At 34.0% G+C, this 22990-nt stretch overlaps 3 protein-coding genes across 7 annotated transcripts; 2 read left to right on the plus strand and 1 right to left on the minus strand.

Annotated features, from left to right (window-relative positions):
• Positions 1-3328: 3328 nt before the first annotated feature.
• c43h15orf40 (chromosome 43 C15orf40 homolog) lies at positions 3329-4413 on the minus strand. The gene is made up of 4 exons (XM_059536371.1): positions 4164-4413; positions 3835-3952; positions 3630-3757; positions 3329-3540 (listed from the first exon to the last, which is right to left on the minus strand). The coding sequence occupies exons 1-4, from the start codon at positions 4320-4322 to the stop codon at positions 3448-3450; spliced, it is 498 nt and encodes a 165-aa protein (XP_059392354.1). The 5' UTR covers positions 4323-4413; the 3' UTR covers positions 3329-3447.
• A 668-nt stretch (positions 4414-5081) lies between these two features.
• glsl (glutaminase like) lies at positions 5082-17061 on the plus strand. Of its 2 annotated transcripts, XM_059536369.1 has the most exons (21): positions 5085-5574; positions 6052-6152; positions 8400-8467; positions 10210-10303; positions 11557-11686; positions 11783-11849; positions 12712-12824; positions 12928-13057; positions 13218-13285; positions 13576-13739; positions 13873-13931; positions 14013-14057; positions 14142-14200; positions 14289-14355; positions 14450-14500; positions 14575-14751; positions 15189-15320; positions 15665-15757; positions 15859-15920; positions 16503-16643; positions 16740-17061. In XM_059536369.1, exons 1-21 carry the CDS (start codon positions 5528-5530, stop codon positions 16834-16836), a joined length of 1965 nt encoding a protein of 654 aa, XP_059392352.1. In that variant the 5' UTR covers positions 5085-5527; the 3' UTR covers positions 16837-17061. The 2 variants fall into 2 exon arrangements, 1 of the variants encoding a protein (XP_059392352.1); XR_009426855.1 differs by lacking the exons at positions 15665-15757; positions 15859-15920 and having other exon boundaries at positions 5082-5574.
• Positions 17062-17778: 717 nt separating this feature from the next.
• Positions 17779-22752, plus strand: sh3gl3b (SH3-domain GRB2-like 3b). Of its 4 annotated transcripts, none has more exons than XM_059536668.1 (11): positions 17779-17981; positions 19554-19622; positions 19716-19788; positions 19945-20088; positions 20181-20314; positions 21350-21508; positions 21623-21726; positions 21804-21907; positions 22016-22048; positions 22155-22229; positions 22321-22752. In XM_059536668.1, the coding sequence occupies exons 1-11, from the start codon at positions 17937-17939 to the stop codon at positions 22527-22529; spliced, it is 1149 nt and encodes a 382-aa protein (XP_059392651.1). In that variant the 5' UTR covers positions 17779-17936; the 3' UTR covers positions 22530-22752. The 4 variants fall into 4 exon arrangements, with proteins under 4 accessions (XP_059392651.1, XP_059392653.1, XP_059392650.1 ...); XM_059536667.1 differs by having other exon boundaries at positions 17782-17981; positions 21804-21919; XM_059536670.1 differs by lacking the exon at positions 22016-22048 and having other exon boundaries at positions 17780-17981.
• Positions 22753-22990: the final 238 nt, after the last annotated feature.

Below are 22990 nucleotides of genomic sequence, written 5' to 3' on the forward strand. Positions count from 1 at the left end.
GAGTTTGCATGTGTGAAAATGAGAGCAAATACCTATTCTTTGAAGATGAATCCCTGTAGGACTCACTTTTCCTGTGTGGGAGAGACCAGGCCTCATTATCTCCTCTTGATTCATCCCCTACTCCCATGTCACCAGTCAATATTGTCACGTGATCTGGATGTACATGTTCAGATGGACCGTATACAGCTGCTGATTGGTATGTGTATATTCTAAGTGGGTGTGTGAAGAAAAAAACAAACACTCAATTAAAATGCTGATGGCATCCGTGGGGTGGGTCTGTTGTAATATAGGACAAAAGAGCAACCATGGTAAGCCACTTGATTGGGGTTGAAATTAGAGAATATTTCCTGTACTTCTCTGTTAAAATTTTCGTTTAAGTGCATTAACCTTGTGTGTGTTTTAACCACCATTCATGTTATCATCAAAAGTATGCATTTTCATTCATTAAGTTTGAAATATTAAGTATTTTTATTTTTGATATTTTATTTTGAAATCTGTGACATATTTGTGTTTAATTATTTATATGTAATTTCTAGAAGTCATTGAGTATTCAGTATTAAGTATTATTTAATTTAATTTTGTTTCTAAATTGTAAGTTGTTCAGCGATGCCACATAATATTATGATTATATTTATCTTTGGTGTTACGAAGAGTATTACAGATAATATGGTGCTACAAATACTGGATTCTGGAATGGTATAAAATAGATACATAAACCCACGATCCTACATAAAAAATAAATAAATACAAATAAATAAAATAAACCTGCAACACTATAGGACAAACAGTTTGGAAAATGGATTGATAAAAAATTTAATAATAATAAAAAAATTAAAAATAAACTTGTCCTACTGTCTTTAGGGTTTATTTATTTAAATAAACTCACAATTGTACATACAGAACAAGTGGTTTGAAAAATGAAAAAAAAAAAAATAACAATACCAATAGAACAAATGGTTTGGATGAATAATAAATAAAATGGTCAAAAAAATAAAATGATTGTTCATGGGTTAATGCATGAATGAACGATCCTGAATAATCCAGATATTCATTCTGTAAACATTTCTTCAAAATGCAATTTAGTATACTTTTACTGCATGCAGAGACATCTTGGATTCACTTGATATCCGAGCAGTGTCATTATTAACACTGAAAGCAGATGTGGAGTTGTCACTGTACACATCTGTGTGGCACGGGTCCCCTTGGGTAATTAAAAATGCATCATTAAATATTAAACTGATCTTATAGATAAACAATGGTCTCAGTTCAATACATCAATGAGTTGGTCTTAAGGGCTTGAGGGGTTTCATGTGCTATAGGCTGATATGAAATATAATTTGCCTCAGTTATACTGTAAACATAATACCAGCAGGAGAGATGTATCTGGCTGAGCATAAGTAATAAGTCACCAGTTTTGATATCTGCAAAGAAAGATTAAAGTAATATTCGTGGTAAACACTGAGACTGTGATTTATATGTAAATCTTCTTCATAGATTTATGCAGTACAGTGTAGCTGCCAGCGAAAGATTGTGTTGTTTAGCTAAGGTGTCATATTTTAATATATTTCCTGCACTTCCAGCAGAGGGCCGCACTTGAAGTCAAGGATGAGAGCTTGCCTGATCAATAGCATAAAAAAATTTGATATAAATTCGTTATTTCAATGACTCATGCAGATTTACATGAAAAGGCCACAGCTAATAGCTGAGGGCAGCTGTTAAATGAAGTAATCTTGCAATTAACATATGTCACAATGACTTTAATAGATACTCATCCCATTAACGGAACAGTGTTTAAATCATGACATATTGTATGGCTCTATGGCTTTCAGAAAGGCAGCTTTGTGAAATATGACTTCAGAAGAAGAAGGGCCAGCATGTCTTCTCCTCCCACTCATCTTCATTTAGCTCTAAAAGATGCATTTCTCCTCAATTACTGATAGGATTTCACCATCCACAGGGCATAAATCATCCGCACATCCCGTAATAACAAGATATATCTTCATGACTGCCCTAATGACAACATAATTTGGTTTAATCAAGCTTATAGTTGTAAAAGAAAGAAATATATCATTGAATCACTTGTAGGAATAAATCTAAGAATCTAAATCGAAACAATCTGTGGAGTTCAACCAGTTTATAAGATTTTATTATATATATGTATAGTAGCTGATGAGCAGAATTTGATCATTCAGGTCTCAGTAACCCTTTTTGGTAATTCACAAAACAGATCATTTTAAAATAAGACCTATTCGTGTGGTTTTATTGTATAACAAGTGTAAAGTCTTGTAAAATTGGATATCTCTGACAACAAATTTTTAATTCAACAAGTCGATACATTTTTAGATGAAAATAATTTGTTTTCATTTCATAAGGCCTATGCAATATCAGTTTGATTACAGAACGAGCTCTGGGAACAGGCAAATAACCAGAGGTTTCCATTTATGGAAAGGTTATATTGCAAGAATAATGAATGTAGGAGGATGCAGAGCTATGGCTGCGTGATGAAATGTAAACATGTGTCAGTCCTCATTGCTTTTCCTTTCCTAATGCCTCCTTCCTAATAATAAAAATATTTGCTTCTTTACTTTGTAATGTACTTAAGTAAATAATCAAAAACAAAAGAATAGTTTCATTTATAATCCTTTCTAATTTTACTATTACACTAATTTTACACTATTACATTACATTTTCATGCGTGTTGTGAAAATCACAGCTAACATAAATGCACAAAGAGTCTGATTTGCACTGTTATGCATGTGTGATTGTAAAATACTTTTGTGTCATATAAATCATATGATTAAAAAATTACCATGGATACATTCTTAATATCCCAATGATACCAAATATAAGATTTTAAACCAAATACAAATGCTGATATTTGAGACTCTAAAAATCTTTTATATTCTGTGATAGGTTCTTAGCTTATTAGAGAATGTCTGATAACCGTACTAATTAGGTTCTTCAAATGAACACATTTGTCACTAAACCTCAGGCACTTCTTTAAAAAATAAAAAGGCAGGAGCAGGATAATTTTGTTGAACTTCAGTGCCTTCACCAATAAAAAAAAACATATACATACATATATATATATATCAATACAAATGTAAAATATGTATTTTGTGACAAATCTTGTATTTAGTCAGAAATAAAATGTGAATAAATGGTGCATGGGCAATGTTGACAAGGCATGTAAAATCTGAACTAGTGGGAAAAAATCCTTGAGCCATATTATTAAACATTTAAAAGATCATAATTTCCTCATCCTTACAAAAATGTTTGGGCTGCATTCAACATCTTCATTAAACACAAAATGATTAAAAACTGGTAATACATAAGAAATACAATTGCTTTTTATTTGACAAAATGTAAATATAATATTGTATGGTTTTAAGATGTAAACTGTGACATGTAGATAAAGATCAAATCAAATGTGGCTCCACTTCAGTATCAACCACTAGCTTCTGTCCTCAGTTTCTTCAAGATTTCCTCCTGGCTGACATCTGCAGTCACCCTGATAACCTTTTCTCTGGATTTGGAGCCCTATGAAGCAATAAAACCATATTGTTTATTAATAATGTATCATTATAGTGGGCAGAAAACATTTGCATACATCATAGCGGGCTGCTGACCTTATCTAGCGACACTTGGCTCTTCTTCAGCTCCAGGACTTTGGAGAAGTATCTCAGCAGCTCGGCGTTGGCCTCTCCGTCTGTCGGCGGCGCAGCGATGGCGACCCCCACCGCCTCCTCAGACACATCTGTCACAAAACAACGCTTATGGACTCCTCACAGATGAAGGCTAAGCTTGTTCCTTCATATATTTACAATACTCAACCAGTGACTGCGTTTTGTTTGGCTCCGGGTTTAGCATGTATTGCTATTGTTATCGTCCCGTCTTTAACTTTAGTAACCGGGCCGGGGGGTGTCTCCGGTGGTTTTGGGTTGCTTTTGCTCTAAAAGAGAATATAGTTTTACATTGTTACAGGTTAATATCATTAACTGACACTCAGAACATAACGTTACAAGAAATAAAGCTAACACTTGACTGATATTTAGCTGATATGGTTTACTGCTGTCATTATAAAACCTATGGTTATTCATACAAATGCATGAATAGATATCAATATTCATGAAACATTCATTGTAATATGTAACGAGCCCTACCGTCTTGTCCTTTTTAGGCATGATATTGTTGTATTGTGAGTAAACACTGTTAGATATGGAGCTGTAAAGTGGGGTTTTCCGCCAATGACTGCTCAATGCTGAGGGACACACTAATTGAAATAAAGATAATCGCACAAAACTGTGAATTTGTGAATGCATTAGCTAGAAGACATACGCATTATTCAAGTGTCTTGATGCGCAGCATGAGATACTTGTGACAACAGTTTACATGAGGAATGCGCATGACAACAAATGTAAATACGTTTAGAGCGTCAAATATGCGCGCTAAATGTGCAGAACAGAGATCGCGTGGGGGGAACAGCGTTCGAAAAAGGCTGATGTTCTTTTTGTATTCTTTTCATTGATCTGGCATTTTGATTTGGCAATGTTTGATCTGATATTTCATTTGATAGCATATATAATATATTATTACTCAGCATAAATCATCATCATCATCATATAATTATTATATACTATCTTAACTGACCTAATAATAATAATAAACATTTTATGACATAAAATGACAAACTATTTTACGATAATAATTATATAAATACAATTAAATAAATAAATAGAAGTAGTAGTGTTGTTTATTTGAATTATAATTATTATTATTATTTTTTTTTGCATTTAAATTAATAATATAAAATAAAGAAAGAAGAACTAGTGCTAGTGGTGATATTAGTTGTATTTTTAGTTGTAATAATAATTCATAGAAAATTTTAATAATCATATACTACATCTAAAATATACACTTATTATAAAAGGAACACATGAATGAGTTAATAAATAGCTTAGGAGTAGTGATTTTAGTTTAGTTAATTATTAATATTATAAAAATATAACTATGTATTATTAGTAGGAGTGGAGTTTTTGTAACTGTAGTAGTAGTAGTAATAATAAAAATAAGTATTATTAATAATTTTAGTTATTTATTTATTTTAGTTGTTATTATATACTAAATTGTTATTATATTCTAAAATAATAGTTTTAAAGATATTTTTAAATAAGTTATTATTATTATTAGCAATATAGTGAATTTATTATTATTAACACCAGTAGCAGTAGTTGTCTAGAAGTACTAGTATTTTTTTTTCTTGCCTGTCTGGTTCTCCTTTTATTTACAAGGTATTCCTTTCCAGAATAGAGATCCCTCCTCCAAGATGCAGTTAAGTTCCTCCTATTTTCATCCAGCTAAAAACTGGTTGTTCACACTGAGACTGGCTCAAACACTTTGTCACACTGTGTGCACAGCTGCCAAAAAAAAAAAAAGAATCATCTTTGTCTCCAGATACTAGACAAGCACACTATTTGGATTTGTTAAACGCCTAGTTGACTACCAAAGTATAAAGGGAAGAGTCATCATGGAGAACAACTTAAACCAAGAAGCAGAGGAAAACCCTTATCTGTGGTAAGAACTGTTTTAACTCTCAAACATATGGAAAGTCAGTAAAGGCATAAAGTCTGAACCTTGAATCAGCCTTTTCTGATAATTTAGCCCTGCACAGTGCTCTCTTTTATGAATTAAACCAAAATAAAGTGCAGAATATATTCTCTCACCAAGCACTTGGGCACAGCTTTGAGTTGAGCTGGCAATTGATAGCTGTGTCAGAACTCACAGATGTTTCTCACAGTTGAACTGCTTTTCATGACTAGACTTGTCTTTACACAGACACACTTGCTTTGATCCCAAGGTCTCATTTCAGTGGATACACAAAATCCTCTGAGAATTATATATTAATATAGTTTTCTGATATTTATTATGGCAAAAGGCAAGCTGTCAAAAAACACTTGCATTTCTAACTTTTGTAAACGCATATTTGAAATGAAACAAATGTTTTGTCAAGAAACGCATGTGAGCAGAGAGTTAAAAAAAAGGGTTTTCTAGTTTTCAGAGAACACCGTCTCTCAGACGTAAATGGAGAAAGCGCTACGGAGGCCTGGATGGTAATAAACTGCTGGAACCAAATAAGGAGGATGACACAAGAGGTACAAAATCAAAACACTAGAAGAGTGTCATAGATTTGAGCACGTGAACTTGGTGTTTCCACTGACAGTGACCTCACTTGTCCCATTAACTGTGGGAAAGTGTATTCTGATTATTGATTATGGTTCACTGCCCAAATTCACATCAGCTCTATAGGAAAACTCCAAGATCAGTGTGAGAGTGCTGCTCAAAGTAGGCCAAATGAATGGGACAGTTCTGTAGACACTCTCATTTAAGCATGCTTGTGGTCAACATCTGGGCCATAAAAATGTGCATAGGCAGTGGGTGTGTTCTGGGGAGGAGTGATGTGGCACATACTGGTTTTAGTGTGGCTGACAAACACATATAATGCTATAAAAAGCTTTTTGCACTGACATGCATGTAAATTTGACAACCTTTTTTAAAACATTTGAAACTTTTTTTTTACACATTTAAAAATATTGAGATTAATTTTGAAATTAGTTAAATATGTATTTTAGTTTACAAATGAAGATTGTAGCAGCAGTTTAAAAGAAAAGTTCTCTCAAATATGAAAATTTGCTGAAAATATACTCTCCCTCAGGACATCTGAGATGTAGATGAATTTGTTTCTTTATGGGAACAGATTTGGAGAAATGTAGCATTACATCACTTGCTCACTAATGGATTCTCTGCAGTGAATGGTTGCCGTCAGAATGAGAGTTCAAACAGCTGATAAAGACATCATTACATGACTCCAGTCCATCAATTAATGTGAAAGGTTGTGTTTGTAATAAACAAATTTAAAAAGGCGCTTTTAACTTTTAATCATCTCTTCTGGCCAAAATATGAGTGAGTGATCCTTAATCCATAATAGCGTGTTTATATATAATTTTCACAGAACCAGTCATAAGTCGCACATGTATATCTGTAGCAATAGCCAGCAATGCACTGTATGGGTTAAAATGATAAATTTTTCTTTTATGCCAAAAATCATTAGGATATTAAGTAAAGATCATGTTCCATGAAGATATTTGGTAAATTTCCATAAATATATCAAAACTTAGTTTTTGGACAACATTTGGACAACTTTAAAGGTGATTTTTTTTTTTTCAATAGGCTATTTAGATTTTTTTGCAGCCTCAGATTCCAGATTTTAAAAATAGCTGCATCTCAGCCAAATATTTGTCCTAACCTTACCAGCCATACACAATTAAAAAGCTTATTTATTTTCAGATGATGTATAAATCTCAATTTCGATTGAATTGATGTACTTGAGTCATGTGGATTGTGATGTTTTATTCAGCTGTTTTTATCACCCATTCACTGTAGATGATTCACTGGTGAGCATGTGATGTAATGCTACACCTCTCCAAATCTGTTCTCATGAAGAAACAAATTCAACAACATCTTGGATGGCTTGGATAGCAAATTTTCTTTTTTGGGCGAACTATTCCCCAAGTGAGCAATCCAAAGACTTGTGGAATAGAAAAAAACAGCTTAGACTGTTATAAACCACATTTACATTGTTTTATAAACCATATTTATGTTATGTGGGTTTCCTTTAAAAGAAACATAATTAACTTACTTTCAAGTTTCACCCCAAGGGATGGAAGCACTGTCTGCATAACTTCGTCTGGCATGTACCACCATATCTGGGCACAAAATCAACTTCCTGAGATGAGGATATTCAACCAAAAATGAAAATAATTCACCCTTGTGTAGTTTTTTTTTCTTTTATGGACCAAAAAATAAGCTGTTTCTGTCCATATGATATAACTGAATGGGGTCCAAAACAACACTGGACACCACTGACTTTCATTGTATAGGCTAAAATACATTTTTTGTGTTTGTCCTGTGGAATAAATTTCATATGGGTTTGGGATTACCTGATTTTCATTTTGGGTAAACTACCTTTAAGATTTATTGTTCATTTGGATGGAAGAGTAAGAGTAAAAATAGATTACATTCCGTCCCCTATCCACAGCAGCATGGTTTCATATGTTTTAGCTTTCAGAAAATGTTATTGTGTGGGTTTTGCTGAGGTTTTGGACTGACACAACACAAACAATGTCTTAAACTCGCAAGAAACTTTGTGTCCTAGATTCTAAATAGCCTCATATACATTCTTTGCTGAGGCAATGCTTAGTGGTTTTCAACTTCGAAAATCCCTTTTAAATCTTGCACTCACAAATAAGCACTAATCTTAATCTTTAAAACTCTCTCACAAGATTCAGCAAAGGAGGATTTTTCTCATCCTGGGTTTTATTCTTTACCCCCCACTCATTCAGAGAATGGAGAGATGACAGATGCCCTCACCAACAGGAACGCAGACCCTGTCAAGTTTACTGCGTCTAAGGTACATGCTGAGTCCTGCATAACCACACCCACGCATAAAATATAAAACAAACCTGGAGGCGCAAAACTATGACCAGCATTATTAAAAAGACTGCAGTGAGGGACATTTCAATAGTGCTAATGTGCCATTTAACTGCTGTCTAAAATGAGACTCAGCCATTCAGCTGACATTGAGATGTTTTGATTAAAAAGGATTATTCCAGGTTCAATACGAGTTTAATGGTAGACTGTTTATTAACATAAAAATTAATGTGACTCATCTGGTTTTTTTCCCTCCTTTTCTTAAAAACAAAAAGGCAGTGAGACACTTACGGTGTAATTTTTGGCCAAGGTTTTTAAAGCATTTTTTTTATAAAAGCACTATTAATTCTTAGTCTTATTCTTGAGATGTAAAACTATTCAAGTAATTTTTACAGATGTTTTAGAGTTTATGGAGTTGCATTGTCATGTAAAATGTAATAACTTTGCACAGAAAAACTATTTTATCAGAAAAAAAAAAAAAAGTTGATCGTGTTAATTACATTGCTGTCTATGGGAGGGTCAGAGAGCTCTCAGAATTCATGAAAATTCGGTCATTAATTACTCGCCCTGATGTTTTCCGAAGATGAACAAACGACATGAGGGTGAGTAATTAATGACAGAATTTTCAATATTGGGTGAGCTATCCCTTTAATTCCATGTTAATTGAAAACGTATTATAGTTTTCTTTTATGTAATTATAAAAAATTATAAAATGTACATTTATTTGGACTTAGTTCTAGTTAGCTGAATCAGGTGCTTTTTTAGGATATAAGTACATCTTTATAAGTAATTTAACTATTAGTTGATCTGTGTTTAAAATATGGTTAAATGCATTTATGGTAAACTAGAATTATTTATATTAAAAATTGTATGTCATGCATTAAAATATATTTTTAATTACACATGTAATGATGAAGTTGCAATTTAGAATAAAACACTCTACAATTAAAATTATAATGGAGTACTTTACTTAAAATAAGTGTGCTGCTTTAAAGCACAACCAAAATGATAGAAATATGACGTTTTAAAATAAAACCTTTAATTTGATATTATTACAAAGTTTGCAATTCATGAAGGTGAAAGTAGCATTTTATTTCATTAATATCATATTATCTGCAAGTAAATATTTAAATATTTATATACACTTTTAAGGTAAGAATTGCACTCACCCAAATACAATTAAAAGCACATCTTTTGCTAAAGGGTCCAGTGTTTACAAATCAGCCCCATTCACTTCCATTACCCTACTGTTCTGCTTAAAAAAAAAACACCTGAATGCATTAAAGACATTGTCTCCGCTGCTTAGTGTGGCATGTCTGTACAAAGACAATAAGTTAGCATGTACTTCACCTGTAATAAAACCCCAGCCCTGCAGACGTTGTTACTGCTGGAGGCTAACATTTGTTAGCTCACATGCTGACATGCAAGCGTAATATGTCTCAATATGTTTCCCCACAGCTCTGAACACCTGCAATTAGTAAAACTTCAAAGATTTATATGGCACCAGCATTATGCTGTATGTTGTATTTCATCAGGCTTCAAAAAGATAAGCTAATTCAGGCGTAGCATGCATCATCATGTCTAGGTCTGCATAAAAGCTTGTCACTCAAAAAATAATGCGCAGACTGTTTGCTTGATGCTATATCTAATTAAAATTTAATAGTCAATATATAGATCATTTTTCACAGCCAAGCTCTCAATACATGTTTTTAATGTTACTAGGAAACAAAAGCTGCAGGGAACATTCCACAACCTGTGCCAAAACATACCTTTCCATCCCAGAGGCCAGTCAATTACGTCTCTCCGGGCTCTACAGGTACAAGAGCAAAATAAAACAATATGTTCACTTATCTCCAGCAGCACATGTTTGTTCCTCCTGTTAATTCTCTTTTGCTTTTATAGCCTTGTATACTCTTGCTTCCTTTTGTTCAAATTATAACAGCTCTCTCGAGGGAGCAGTGTATTAATATTCCTCAAACGTCCTGGTCAGTGTTTGTTCTACACCTCTAACCTTAAGTATTAAATGTCTGCAAATAATTGGGCTTGGTGTTTTTTTGTAGATAATTTCAGCTTTGTTTTTCTCTCTGAAAATCTCTCATTCACTTTTTAATAGTCTTTGGAATGCTATGTGGGATTCTACAGCAGTGTATTGTGATTGGTCTACGTTTATACATCTGTTAGCATAATAAATTGTGATTGATCTCATCTGCCTTGTGTATATTTAAGCATTTAATTGCTACCTTAACATTGTACAGAGCGTATGTGTTGATTTTGTGCGTGTAGCTGGTTGACTTTTTTAGTAATAATATTTTATGTACATTATTGTTCTAAGTTTGGGGTCAGTAAATTTTTTAAAATAAATTAATACTTCTGTTCAGCAAGAAATCATTCACTTGGTCAAAATTGACAGTAAAAACTTTTAATTTATTGCAAAAGATTTGTATTTTTAAACAAATGCTTTCCTTTGGTCTCTTTGTTTATCAAAGAATCTTGAAAAGAAAACTGTCATGGAATCAGGGATAAATTACATTTTAAAATATATTAAAATAAAACATTTATTTTCACTTGTAATAACATTTCACAATATATCTGTTTTACTGTTTTACGTAAACACATGTGGGAATAAGAGACTTCTTGCAGACTCCAGACATTTGAACAGAAGGGTATATGTATATATGTATTAGTGCTGTCATTTTTTTTTTACATAATATGTGTATACTGTGTGTATTTATTAAAACAAAAACATGCATGTATATATTTAAGAAAAAAAATATTTATGTATTAAATATATTTCTATATAATATAAAATATAAGAATGTAAATATATAAATGTATATACACATGTAAATATTTTCAAAATATATACTGTATGTGTATTTATATATACATAATAAATATACACAGTATACCTACATATATTATGTTAACAAAAAAGTTTTATTTTGGACACAACAGCACTATATATATATATATATATATATAGTTGTCTAGCAAGTACTGTTTATTTTCTTCAGGATAAAGTCTAGTTTTCATTTTCTGCTCTAATGAAATTCCTATTCTTTTCCGTAGGCATGCCATCTTTTATGAGCAATGGAGGCACAAAACGGACAGTACCAGAACAGGACAAACTTCATTCCAGCCAAGCATGGCAACACTTGGGCCGACCAGAGATGCATCAAGGTCATTTTAAGAAAAAAGTGTGAGTCTCAAATGCACAAGGCAGCATTCGCTTAACTTGCTTCAAGAGCTGCTAGCTATATGTGTACTGACATACACTACACATTGTTTTCAAAAGGGCTGCTGATGTGCTCTTTGATAGTTTTGCTTCTGGGGGAAGAGTCAACTGCAATCAGTTTTTTGAGGTACATAGAAAGCATCCTTAAAGAAATAATTCACTTGAAAATTTAAATTTGCCAAAAATGTACTCACCCCAAGGCCATCTGAGATGTAGATGAGTTTGTTTCTTCGTCGGAAAAGATTTGGAGAACTGTAGTATTACATCACTTGCTCACCAGTGGATCATCTGCAGTGAATGGGTGCCGTCTGAATGTGAGTTCAAACAGCTGATAAAAACATCATAAGTAATCCACATGACTCCAGTACATCAATTAACGTCTTGTGAAGCGACAAGCTGTGTGTCCATCTGAGAGATATTTTATCTTTAAAATGCTTTCGAAGTTCATAATCCATAACAGCACTTCCTCCACCTTTAAAATACCTCCTCTGTTGATCTCTCACATCAAAAATGACATATTTGTTTAGAACTGTTTTGGACTTGTATTTTTCCTTGTAAGTGGTGGTTGATCTGTGCATATTTCTCTCCTGATTTAGACGAGATGACTTTTCCACTGGAGAAAGCAATAATATGGAAAGATGTCTTGATTGTCTTGCTTATTATAAACATGCAGCTTTTCTCGGCACAAGACCTTAATTGATGGACTGGAGTCATGTGGATTACTTGTGGATTAATGTGATGTTTTTATCAGCTATTAAGTATCCTATTCTGACGGCACCCATTTACTGTAGAGGATCCTTTGGTAAGCAAGTGATGTAATGCTAAATTTCTCTAAATCATTTCTGGTGAAGAAACAAAATCATCTACATCTTGGATGGACTGAGGATGAGTACATTTTCAGCATTGTTTTCATTTTAGTGTGAACTATTGCTTTAATATTGGCTAATATTCAATAGTGCAGGATGTCATATCTGTCTGTATTTTGGCAGGCCCTGTGGAGCTCAGGAATCATCCGAACAGACCCACGGATTAAAGACTGCTACAGCCTGATGCGGAAATTACAGGAAGCAGATGGAACTGTTGACAGGAGCACTTTTCACAGGCCAGACTGAATATTGACTCCAGAAGTCGCATCTTAAATATAAATACTAAACACCCCTAATCTATTATGCTGCTAATATACTTCATTTGTGAACATCTTGCAGGTGCGTGACTGGCTTTGTGTCTTTCATCCTGAAGGCATTGCAGGGAAGATTTGTCATTCCAGATTTCTCCACATTCAAAGAGGAAACACAAAAGCTGTTTATTAAATGCAAACAACTCTCCTCAGTGAAGGTCAAATCTGTTTCCGCTGCTGCTGTTGTTGTTCTTTTTGTATAACAGTCTAGTGAAAAAGACGTGCAAAGAAGCCTTAAAGTAGCACAGGTTATTTTCTAATTGACTGTTTCGTGAAAAACATCACATTGTGACTCATATCCTGTGCATTTCTGAACAGGAGAAAGAAGACGTAAGAGAGAGCGCCACAAAATGGGGCATTTCAGTTTGTACCGTGGATGGACAGAGGTAACACACAACAGTCCAATTCAATTGATTTGATAAGAGGTCTTCAACAGGGGGTCTTTGCATCCCTTAGGGGGTCCACAGTGGCACTGCGGGATATCTGGCAATTATTGTTTAATCTCAAAGATTTTTTTGTGAAAACATGGCGATATATGTTGCAAAAATATATTAAAAGAAAATATAACAAAAATAGTAGAATTTAGAAATAGACTCAAATGTAATATTATTTCTGGATTATCAATTCAGTTTCCCTGTTGAATTTGAATTAGATGCTGTTGTTTTTTGGACTTTAGACTTTCCTTAGGAGACTGGGCTAAACCTTGCATTCTGGGAGAGATTTCTTGGCCTCTCATATACGGTCTAGCGGTGGACCAGCAAGGATCCGAATATGTGCACAGATTTGTAGGGATGGAGGAATATTGCAAATACGAGTCTCCATTTACCCTGACCAAGCAAGGTCAGTTCAGTCATTTAATTCCACGTATTCCATTTCTTTGATTTATGTTCGGTTTTGCACTCAAGAACAGTTTAATGTTCCGTTCAAAAACACCTGGGCGAGTAGTGCTTAAAAACAGCAAACTTGTTCGCAGGTGTGCCTCATAGTCCGCTGGTTGAGACAGGAGCCATTATCTGCACTTCTTTATTACAGGTAATAATGTTGCTTGTTTAAAAAATAATAATAATAATAATAAAATGCATGTTTTATTTGATTGATTTTGTCATAAAACAGCTGGCAACCAGACCAGTCACTGATGAAGAAGAAAAGTATGAGTCTGTAAGCTTACATTTTACACTAACCAGCTACATTTGATGGAAAATAAGGCTTAAAAGCAATCTTAAGCAAACCATTCTGACACAGGTTTTGAATATCATGAGAAGACTGTGCAACAAGGAGCATGCAAACCTAAACTGCACCAGGTACTTTCATGAGAAATTGATTTTTTTTCTGTGTTATTCAGTGTTTATTTGTTAGTGTTAATTGTAACTATTGTCACTGCCATTGCAGTTATCAAAACCTGCGAAAAGACATCATCCATCTCCACGCTCTTTCATTTTACTTACAAGAGAAGAAAGTAAGTTGGGGATAGTTCCTTAAAATATAGATTTTTTTTTTACGTCACAAAGGGTCTTTAAACTCATATGTTTTTGATAACTGAATCATTCCAGTGCTTTCCAGAAGGTGTGGGGATCAATTCCACACTGGATTTACTGTTACAGGTATTCAGCTTTATGAATTATATTCTTGTTAAGGAAGAATGCATGATTGAATTTTCATTTTGCATACATCTCAGTGTTTATCGACAGAAGTCACCTGCGAGTCTGGCGCTGCACTGGCAGCAACCCTAGCTAATGGGGGACTGTGCCCCCTGTCAGGTGACCAAGTGATGTCACCCCACGCCGTCCGCAGCACGCTTTCCGTGATGCAGGTGGCTGGAATGAATGATTATTCCAGAATGTTTCATTTCAAGGTGAGTTTGTGACAAGGCTGGTAAATATTGAATCATATTTGTGTGATGTATTGCAGGTTAAACATCAGTTGTGTTTAAGTTCCACAAATCTTCAATTTAAATTCACTCCCACATTTTTAGCAGGATTTTTGAAGTGATTAATATTGCTCCCACTTTCATGTAACAAATTAAAATGGCCTCTACCCTGCAACGTTAATTAGCAGTAATGGTAACAATAGTCATTAATGATTAATGAATAGCAGTGGATGTGTCCATGAATTAACAATGTCTGAAAGACTTCTGTATTCCCCTACTGCCCTCTAATGGACACAATCCAGAATGCTTTATTGCCTCTCTAATTCCTGGATAATAATTTAGATGTACCCATTTTAAATGTGCACAAGGATTTAAAGCAGAATAGTTTAGGCTGAATAATATAATTGCTTTCTATGATGCAGACATCTGTGCCTGCTAAGTCCAGTCAATCTGGTTTCGTGTTGATCGTGGTTCCTGGAGTCCTGGGACTCATGTGCTGGTCTCCTGGACTGGACTGCAATGGAAATTCATGGAGGGGTGTCCATTTCTGTGAGGTATGGAAATGGATCTGTATACTTCAGTACGAAATCAAAACTGGAGTTTTTTGGCTTTTAGTCCAAGTTTCTTAGCTTAGTTTATCTAAAGGTTGGTGCACTCTTTATTTTAGCTAAAAATGAACTTTTGGAAAACATACGAATTAAAAATTTGCATTGTCAGACCAAAAAGATTAATGACTTATCCAGTATTAAAAGTTTATGTCCAATCATATACTCTCTAGTATGAAAATACCCTCCTCCTGGTACCACCTGCTTCTGGCTAGCTGTCTGACAAACCTAAAGCTTAATGCCCGGTAAAATTATCATAAAAAATGATATAATAACTGTCTGTTTTGTTAAAGGAGCTGGTTTCAACCTTCCAGCTGCATAGTTTTGACATCAGGACTCCATTCAGACAGGTGTTGTGTTACAGACAGTGGAAAGTGGAGTCAGAGGTCTGGTTAATATATATATATATATATATATTAAATGCATATACAATTTCTGATGCTTTCACGATATGGATGTAAATAAATATTTATTTCTTGAATTACAGGGATACCAAATTATGAATGTACTTTTGGCAGCTTACAGAGGGGACATAGTGTCTCTGCGCAGGTAGGATGTCCTTAATAACATATAGACCTCAGACACAAGTATTTTATTGGAAAGAAACATTATGTACAGGTATTAAATTAAAAATTCTATATTTACTATTAAATTAGAAATTTTATATGCAAACATAATATACAAGTACTATATTAAATTGATATATATTGATACATATTGATATATTATATATTAACATTAAATAAATCTTATACATTTAAATTATATATATATATATATATATATATATATATATATTACCGTATATAAACCGTATATAGAAAGAAAGAGAGAGAGATAGGGAGAGAAATATAATTTGTTTTAAATAACATATTGAATTATCTTCTAATTGTAAAGCATCTAGATATATTGGTAATATTTCTTATTCTGCCTTTAATGTTTGTTTTTATTTAAATTTACAAAAAAAAAACACAGAAATGACAATTATTTATGCAAAATATAATTGATTTTGATTGCCAAAATGTCACCATTTGAATTCAGTTTGTTTCCATCTGTCTATAAATGACCTCTAAACCTGCATGGTGAATTATACTGAAAACAGTGAAAGCAGAGTTAATTCCTCTTTTATAGGTACCTTCTGTCAGGAGCAGATGTGAATGCTGTGGATTATGATGGACGGTCAGCGCTGCACGTCGCAGCCTCTGAGGGTCGTCTGGATGTCATCAGGTTCCTGGTGGAGAACGCAGGGGCAAACTGCACACTCAAGGACAGGTAACTTTATCAAAGTCATGCATGATATGACTATTACTACATGTGTTACAGTATATACCAGCTAACAGGACTAATGTGCCATGTTGATGTTCACAGGTGGGGAAACACAGCCTTAAAGGAGGCCATGAGGTGCAATCAAGACCCTGCCATCCAGTTTCTAAAGAAATACAAAGATTGTGAAGAGAGTATATGATCAAATACTAATAATTCGTTGAGTGCATTAATTTAGATTTGATATTTACATACAAAATATGGATTATATTTAGAATGAAGAGGTGGTTATAAAGAGCAGCAAAGACTTGGATGGAAAACATGAGCTGTATTCTGCTGGCAACAGTCCCAGACAATCACTCACTGCTTACTGAGAATTACTGAAAGAGACTGAAACCTTGTTTTCTCAATAAATACTTCAACAACATGTGCTCACTGATTCAACACGCAAACATAATGAATGAATCAAATCCAATCCCATCTTATTTTTGCTGTAGTAGTTGTTTGGTAAACAACTGTATGCAATTGTATTGAACAAGGGTATTTTCATAAATGTCACAGTGGGGCAAGTTGTCACATGTTGTATCGATGTTGAAAAGGCTTGTGATGCTTTGTGGATTTTTTTAGGATTCTTTGCTGATTAGAAAGTTCAAAAGAACAGTATTTATTGAAATAGAAATCTATTTTAACATTATATACATCTTTACTGTCACCTTTGAACAATTTAATGCATTCTTGCTGATGGCTGCTGAAAATTCAGCTTTGCCATCTCAGAAATAAATTACTTACTTTGTGACAACATGCCCCACTTTAGGACAATTTGTATTCAAGAAACTGTATCTTAAATGTACAGAATCTTATTTGTTTACAAGACTTTAACATATGAGCCTATACACAAAATGACTCACAAAAAACATCCAGAGATAAAAAAAAAAATCCTGGAGTTGAAAACGTGATATCTAGCCAGGTCTTTCCTATAGGCTAGTTATTTATGGAAACCTTCAGAATATAAGCTTTCATGTAGGCTAACGTTGCCCTACATCTTCAAACCCTGTCCTACATCTTAAAACGCTGTCCTCTGTATCACCTTCTTGTGAAACTGTTGCAGTAGACTCACGCCTGGACCGATGAGTGACCTCTAGGAGCTCAGCACAGCCCCACCAATCAAATCTGGGCAATGTCCCAAGGTGCAAAATATCGACGGACGGAGGAGGGTGGAGAACAATGTGGAGATAGTACACAGACTCAGCCATCCTGACACGATTGTTCATATGAAACATTTGAGGACGACTACGGATAAAAATGTCAGTGGCAGGACTGAAGAAACAGTTTCACAAAGCAAGTCAGGTAATACGAAGCTTGGTTTTGTGTCACGATGCAAGCAAGATTTATTTCATTGATCGAGTCATTTCTTTAAAATGATAGCCTACTAACAGTACACACATATAATTGCGCTTTAAATCACACTTTTAAAGAGTTGTTTAACTTTTGTGACATACTGCGTTTGTTGGCTGCGTGTATGTTTGTAACAACAGTGTGCAGATTCGTGCATCGACTGTTCTTTTGAGTCGAATCTTTTCAGTGAATAAGGTGAACCAAACGGTGAATCGGTCCGGGTGGTTCTAGAGTGAACAACTCATGGAATTATTGAACCAAAAACTGTATTGAGAAGTACATAAAATGTACAAAGTATTTTTGTATACTACTTGACACATTGGTTTTAACGAGGTGCCATTCTATTTAAAAAATACAATACGGTTTCAGAGATGTAATGTTTAGCATTGTATAAACTATAAAGTAAATTATATTTCCGTTGTGATTTAACAAAACTAATTGGCAGCAACAACCTGGGACATATTTTAAATTGCAATACCATTGCCGTGACAATGAACCACGCGATGACGCAATTACCTCACGACGTAAAGAATAGCCGAGTCTTGGAACGATGTGTTCAAAAGAACCGATTCTCGAGCATTGATCAGACTTTTCCTCCTCACTTCGTTGCAATCAGATCTAGAGCAACTGCAGCCAACCGTGTGTGACCTGATGTGGTGGCCCAGTTAATTATGAACTGCGAAGATAAAAAAAGACAGGGCATTAGATTATGTGTTTATGTTTTGGTACTGTTTAAAAAGTAAAGGTTTAAGTGCTGTAGTTCCACACTAGAACTGTGCTTCTCAGAACCCAAATTATGTAAAAAGACCTTGTGTTTCTGAATAATTGTTGAGTTACTGCAGAGGTTTGAAGGCTGAATGTGCTAAAATGCAAGACACATGAACATGGGTGTTGTCTGTTTCTTGGATCCAAAGTCCACTTACTGTCTGCTAGCCTATTGTTTTGTTCATATCAAGTTTACTGTGGATAATAAAATCCCCTGGAATTTATAATACAGCCTGATCATTGACTCCTTGAGGTTTTGTATTAGTGAAGGTTTCTGGGTCCCCATGTAACCACAGTATGTTTATTAAAAAAGTTTCCAAGGTCACATTCTTTCGTTTCATTCATGGCGGTCTGAATCCTCTTAGTGTTTTGGACGAATTGGCCAAACGACTGACCTTCATAAACAGTTTGGCTTATGAACCACAGGAAACAGATGCTCAGTCATCACAATGTGTTTAAAATGGCGAGGCTTGTGGATTTCCGGGTTTTGTTTGGAAGTGTTGTAGACATTGGATTGTGTTGTGATCTGATTAGACACTCATTATCATATTGTGTAAGATTTCAATTAAACTAATAAGGTAATTATTATGATCACTTTCTGTATTTCCCTTAATATTGTATATCTTATAATTTGTCAAAATAGTCAAATGTTCATCTGAACTGCATATTGAATCAGATCAACTTATTGTATAATTTTTTTTTGGCAAGCCCACTCAACAATAAGTGATATTTTTTTTCCCTCTTTGATTATTCTTACAGTTGCTAAAGGAAAAGATCAATGGAGTTGAGGGAACAAAACTGGATGAGGAATTCCTCAACATGGAGAGGGTATAAATATCAGTAAATATCAGAAAAAAAGATTAGACATTTTAAGGATCTCAATGCAACAAAAAGTCTTTTTTGTTTTTCTTTTTATTGAAGAAAACTGATATTACCCACAAACTGATTCTCGACCTTGTTCCAAAAACTATAGGATATCTTCAGCCAAACCCAGGTATTATATTTAATAATATGTATTTATAATTAAATTGACAAAATATGCTATTTATTATAATTGTGTATTATCTAACATATTATCATATTTGTTAGAATATTTAATTTGTTGTTTTTATATTTAATTGATTCTTTTTTTATTTTTTTGTTCTTCAAGCATACAGAGCAAAGCTCAGCATGATCAGTACAGTGTCCAAAATCCGTGGGCAGGTGAAGTCTGTGGGATATCCTCAGACAGAGGGCATTCTGGGAGATTGCATGCTGCGCTATGGCAATGAGCTTGGAGCTGAGTCTGGTTTTGGTATGTTTATGACAAATGAATCAATGGGTAATTATTTACTTCTTTAAAAATATCAAAATACCAGTTTTGAGTTTTACTACAATTGTACGTAGGTTTTGCTCTGCTTGAAATGGGAGAGGCCCTGAAACAAGTAGCCCAGGCAAAAGACTGCATGGATGTCCGAGTAAAGCAAACCTTCATTGATCCTCTGCAGTCCCTGCAGCACAAAGAGCTGAAGGAAATTGCGGTCAGTCTGTATGTTGTAAATGGGCTTGATGTACACTGTCATTCAAAAGTTGGGAATCAGTAAGATTTTTTATGTTTTTTTTTTTTTAATGGAGTCTCGTATGTTCATCAAGGCTGTATTAATTTAATGAAAAAAATTATATAATATTGCAATTTCTAATATCGGTTTCCTATTTTAATATACTTTAAAGTATAATTTATTTATCCGATGGAGTGCTGAATTTTCAGCATCATTACTGTAGTCTTCAGTGTCACATGATCCTCTAGAAATCTGTGGTACTTTTTTATTTGATTCTTTGATGAACAAAAAGTACAAAATGACAGCATTTGTTCAAAATAGATTTTCTTCCTAACAATAAAAGACTTTACTATCACTTTGTATTCATTTACCAAACCCTTGCTGAATAAAAGCATTACTTTCTTTAAAAAGAAACAAAAAATTAATTGACCCCATACTTTTGAATAGTAGTGCATATTGTAACACTGAATAAACACTACTCTTTTTATCTTTGTATTTATCAATGAATCTTAAAAAAAGTACAACAGGTCAAAATAAATAAAACTTAAGCAGCACAACTGTTTCCAACATTGATTATAAATCAGCATATTACAATGATTTCTGAAGAATCATGTAACACTGAAGATTGGAGTAATGATGCTAAAAATTCAGTTTTTCTTCACAGGAATAAATTCTATTTTAAAGTATATTAAAATAGAAAACTGTTATTTCAAATTGTTAATATATTTTAAAAATAAAATATTTTTGTTAATAATAATTAATTTTTTTCTGTATTTTTGATCAAATAGATACAGCCATGATTAGAAACTTTAAATCATTCAAACGTTAAAAATCTTAATGATCCCAGACTTTAGGTGAAATTATGAAATCAGATTTACTCTCTGTCATTTTGTATATGCATTTAATGTTGTGACTGTAGGATTTTGTATTTATTCTGAGCATTTACAGTGAAAATAACATGTATTTTATTGTGAATGAAGACATAAACATAGCTTTTCTTCTTTTTATGGCTATCAGTATCATCTGAGGAAACTTGAAGGTCGCCGTCTAGATTTTGATTACAAGAAAAGACGTAAAGGGAAGATTGCAGACTCTGAAATTAAGAAAGCATTCGAAAAGTTTGAAGAATCCAAAGACCTGGCTGAGAGAAGCATGTTTAATCTCCTAGAGAGAGATGTAAGTTAGTGTGTACATTCTTATATATCATTTCGTTATTTGTTTTTGCTTGGTAGTTTACATTTTCCAACATTTTTCCAGACATAAATAAATTGTTAGAAATTTTTGTTTTAGATACGATGGACGCAACACCTCTCAGGGCTTTTAGATGCAGTAATGGACTACCATCGCCAATCATCCCAGATTCTAGAAAATCTCAGGAGTAGTTTGCAGAGCAGGTTAGACGAATCATGATTTCAGCTGTACTTATTTTCTATACTTTCCTTGGTTTCTTTTAATTTTTCACTCTATACAGGATAACAGATGCAAGCAATCAACCCAAAAGGGAATTTGCATCTAAATCAGTTGCGAGCACAGTGTGCTACACAGATATTTATGGATTTTCCACATGCTCATCCGGTCAGTCATCAGGTGTGATATTACGTCATTTGATTAAATTAAACAGGAACTGTTTACAAAGAATTTCTGAATTCTCTGCTAGCTGAAATGCTGTATTATGTTCTACAGATACTGAGGTCACTGAAGCTTTGAGTGAAAAATGTAAGTCATTTTAAATGTGATGCACAAGCTCTCTGCTATTTTATAAGGTAGCTGGAAGTATCCCAGCTTGCTTTGCTACTAATGTCTTTCAATCTTTCTTTACCAGATGCACCAGTAGTGGTTCACTCTCCTGACAAAGTCACCATTAAAGCTCAAACAACAGACAAGCCAACCAGCAATAGTACGTGTTTTGTTTTTTTGCTTAAAAGGGACCTTAACCTTGGGGGGAAAAAGCTGAATAAATAAAATGCATTTTTCTTCTTGTGTGCTAGATGGTATCGGCCCCCCCTTGGACCAGCCTTGTTGTCAGGCACTTTACAGTTTCCAGACAGAAAACCAGGGCGAGCTGGGCTTTAAGGAGGGCGACATCATCATTCTGACCAGCCAGATCGATGAGAACTGGTGCGAGGGAATGATCAGAGGGGAGGCTGGCTTATTTCCTTTGAACTACGTCAAAGTCCTTGTGCCTCTGCCACAGTGACGGTGGGAAGTCCCTGCAGCTGGACAATGTGAACTGTGCCAGTTTTTGGAGATTCAGAAACTTTGATAATTTGATAAAGGTTAATATGTCAAGTGCTTCTGAGCCCTTGCTGTATATTTATCTATATTATCACTATGCAAAATCATGTAGACTGCTTTGTATTCCTTAACTGATTATTTTTTATGAATCTTATAATGTTAAATAAATATGCTGCTATATTAAAGTCTTAAGTATCATTTATATGTGCACTGTGAATGTACTGTATATGTGACCCTGGAGCACAAAACCAGTCAGAAGTAGCACGAGTATATTTTTAGCAATAGCCAACAATACATTGTATGGGTCAAAATTATCCATTTTGTCTTTTATGACAAAAATCTTAAGGATATTAAGTAAAGATCATGTTCCATGAAGATATTTAGTAAATTTCTTACCGTAAATATATCAAAACATAATTTTTG

The sequence above is a fragment of the Carassius carassius genome, chromosome 43, assembly GCF_963082965.1.
Source record: "Carassius carassius chromosome 43, fCarCar2.1, whole genome shotgun sequence".
In the NCBI taxonomy this organism is placed as follows: domain Eukaryota; kingdom Metazoa; phylum Chordata; class Actinopteri; order Cypriniformes; family Cyprinidae; genus Carassius; species Carassius carassius.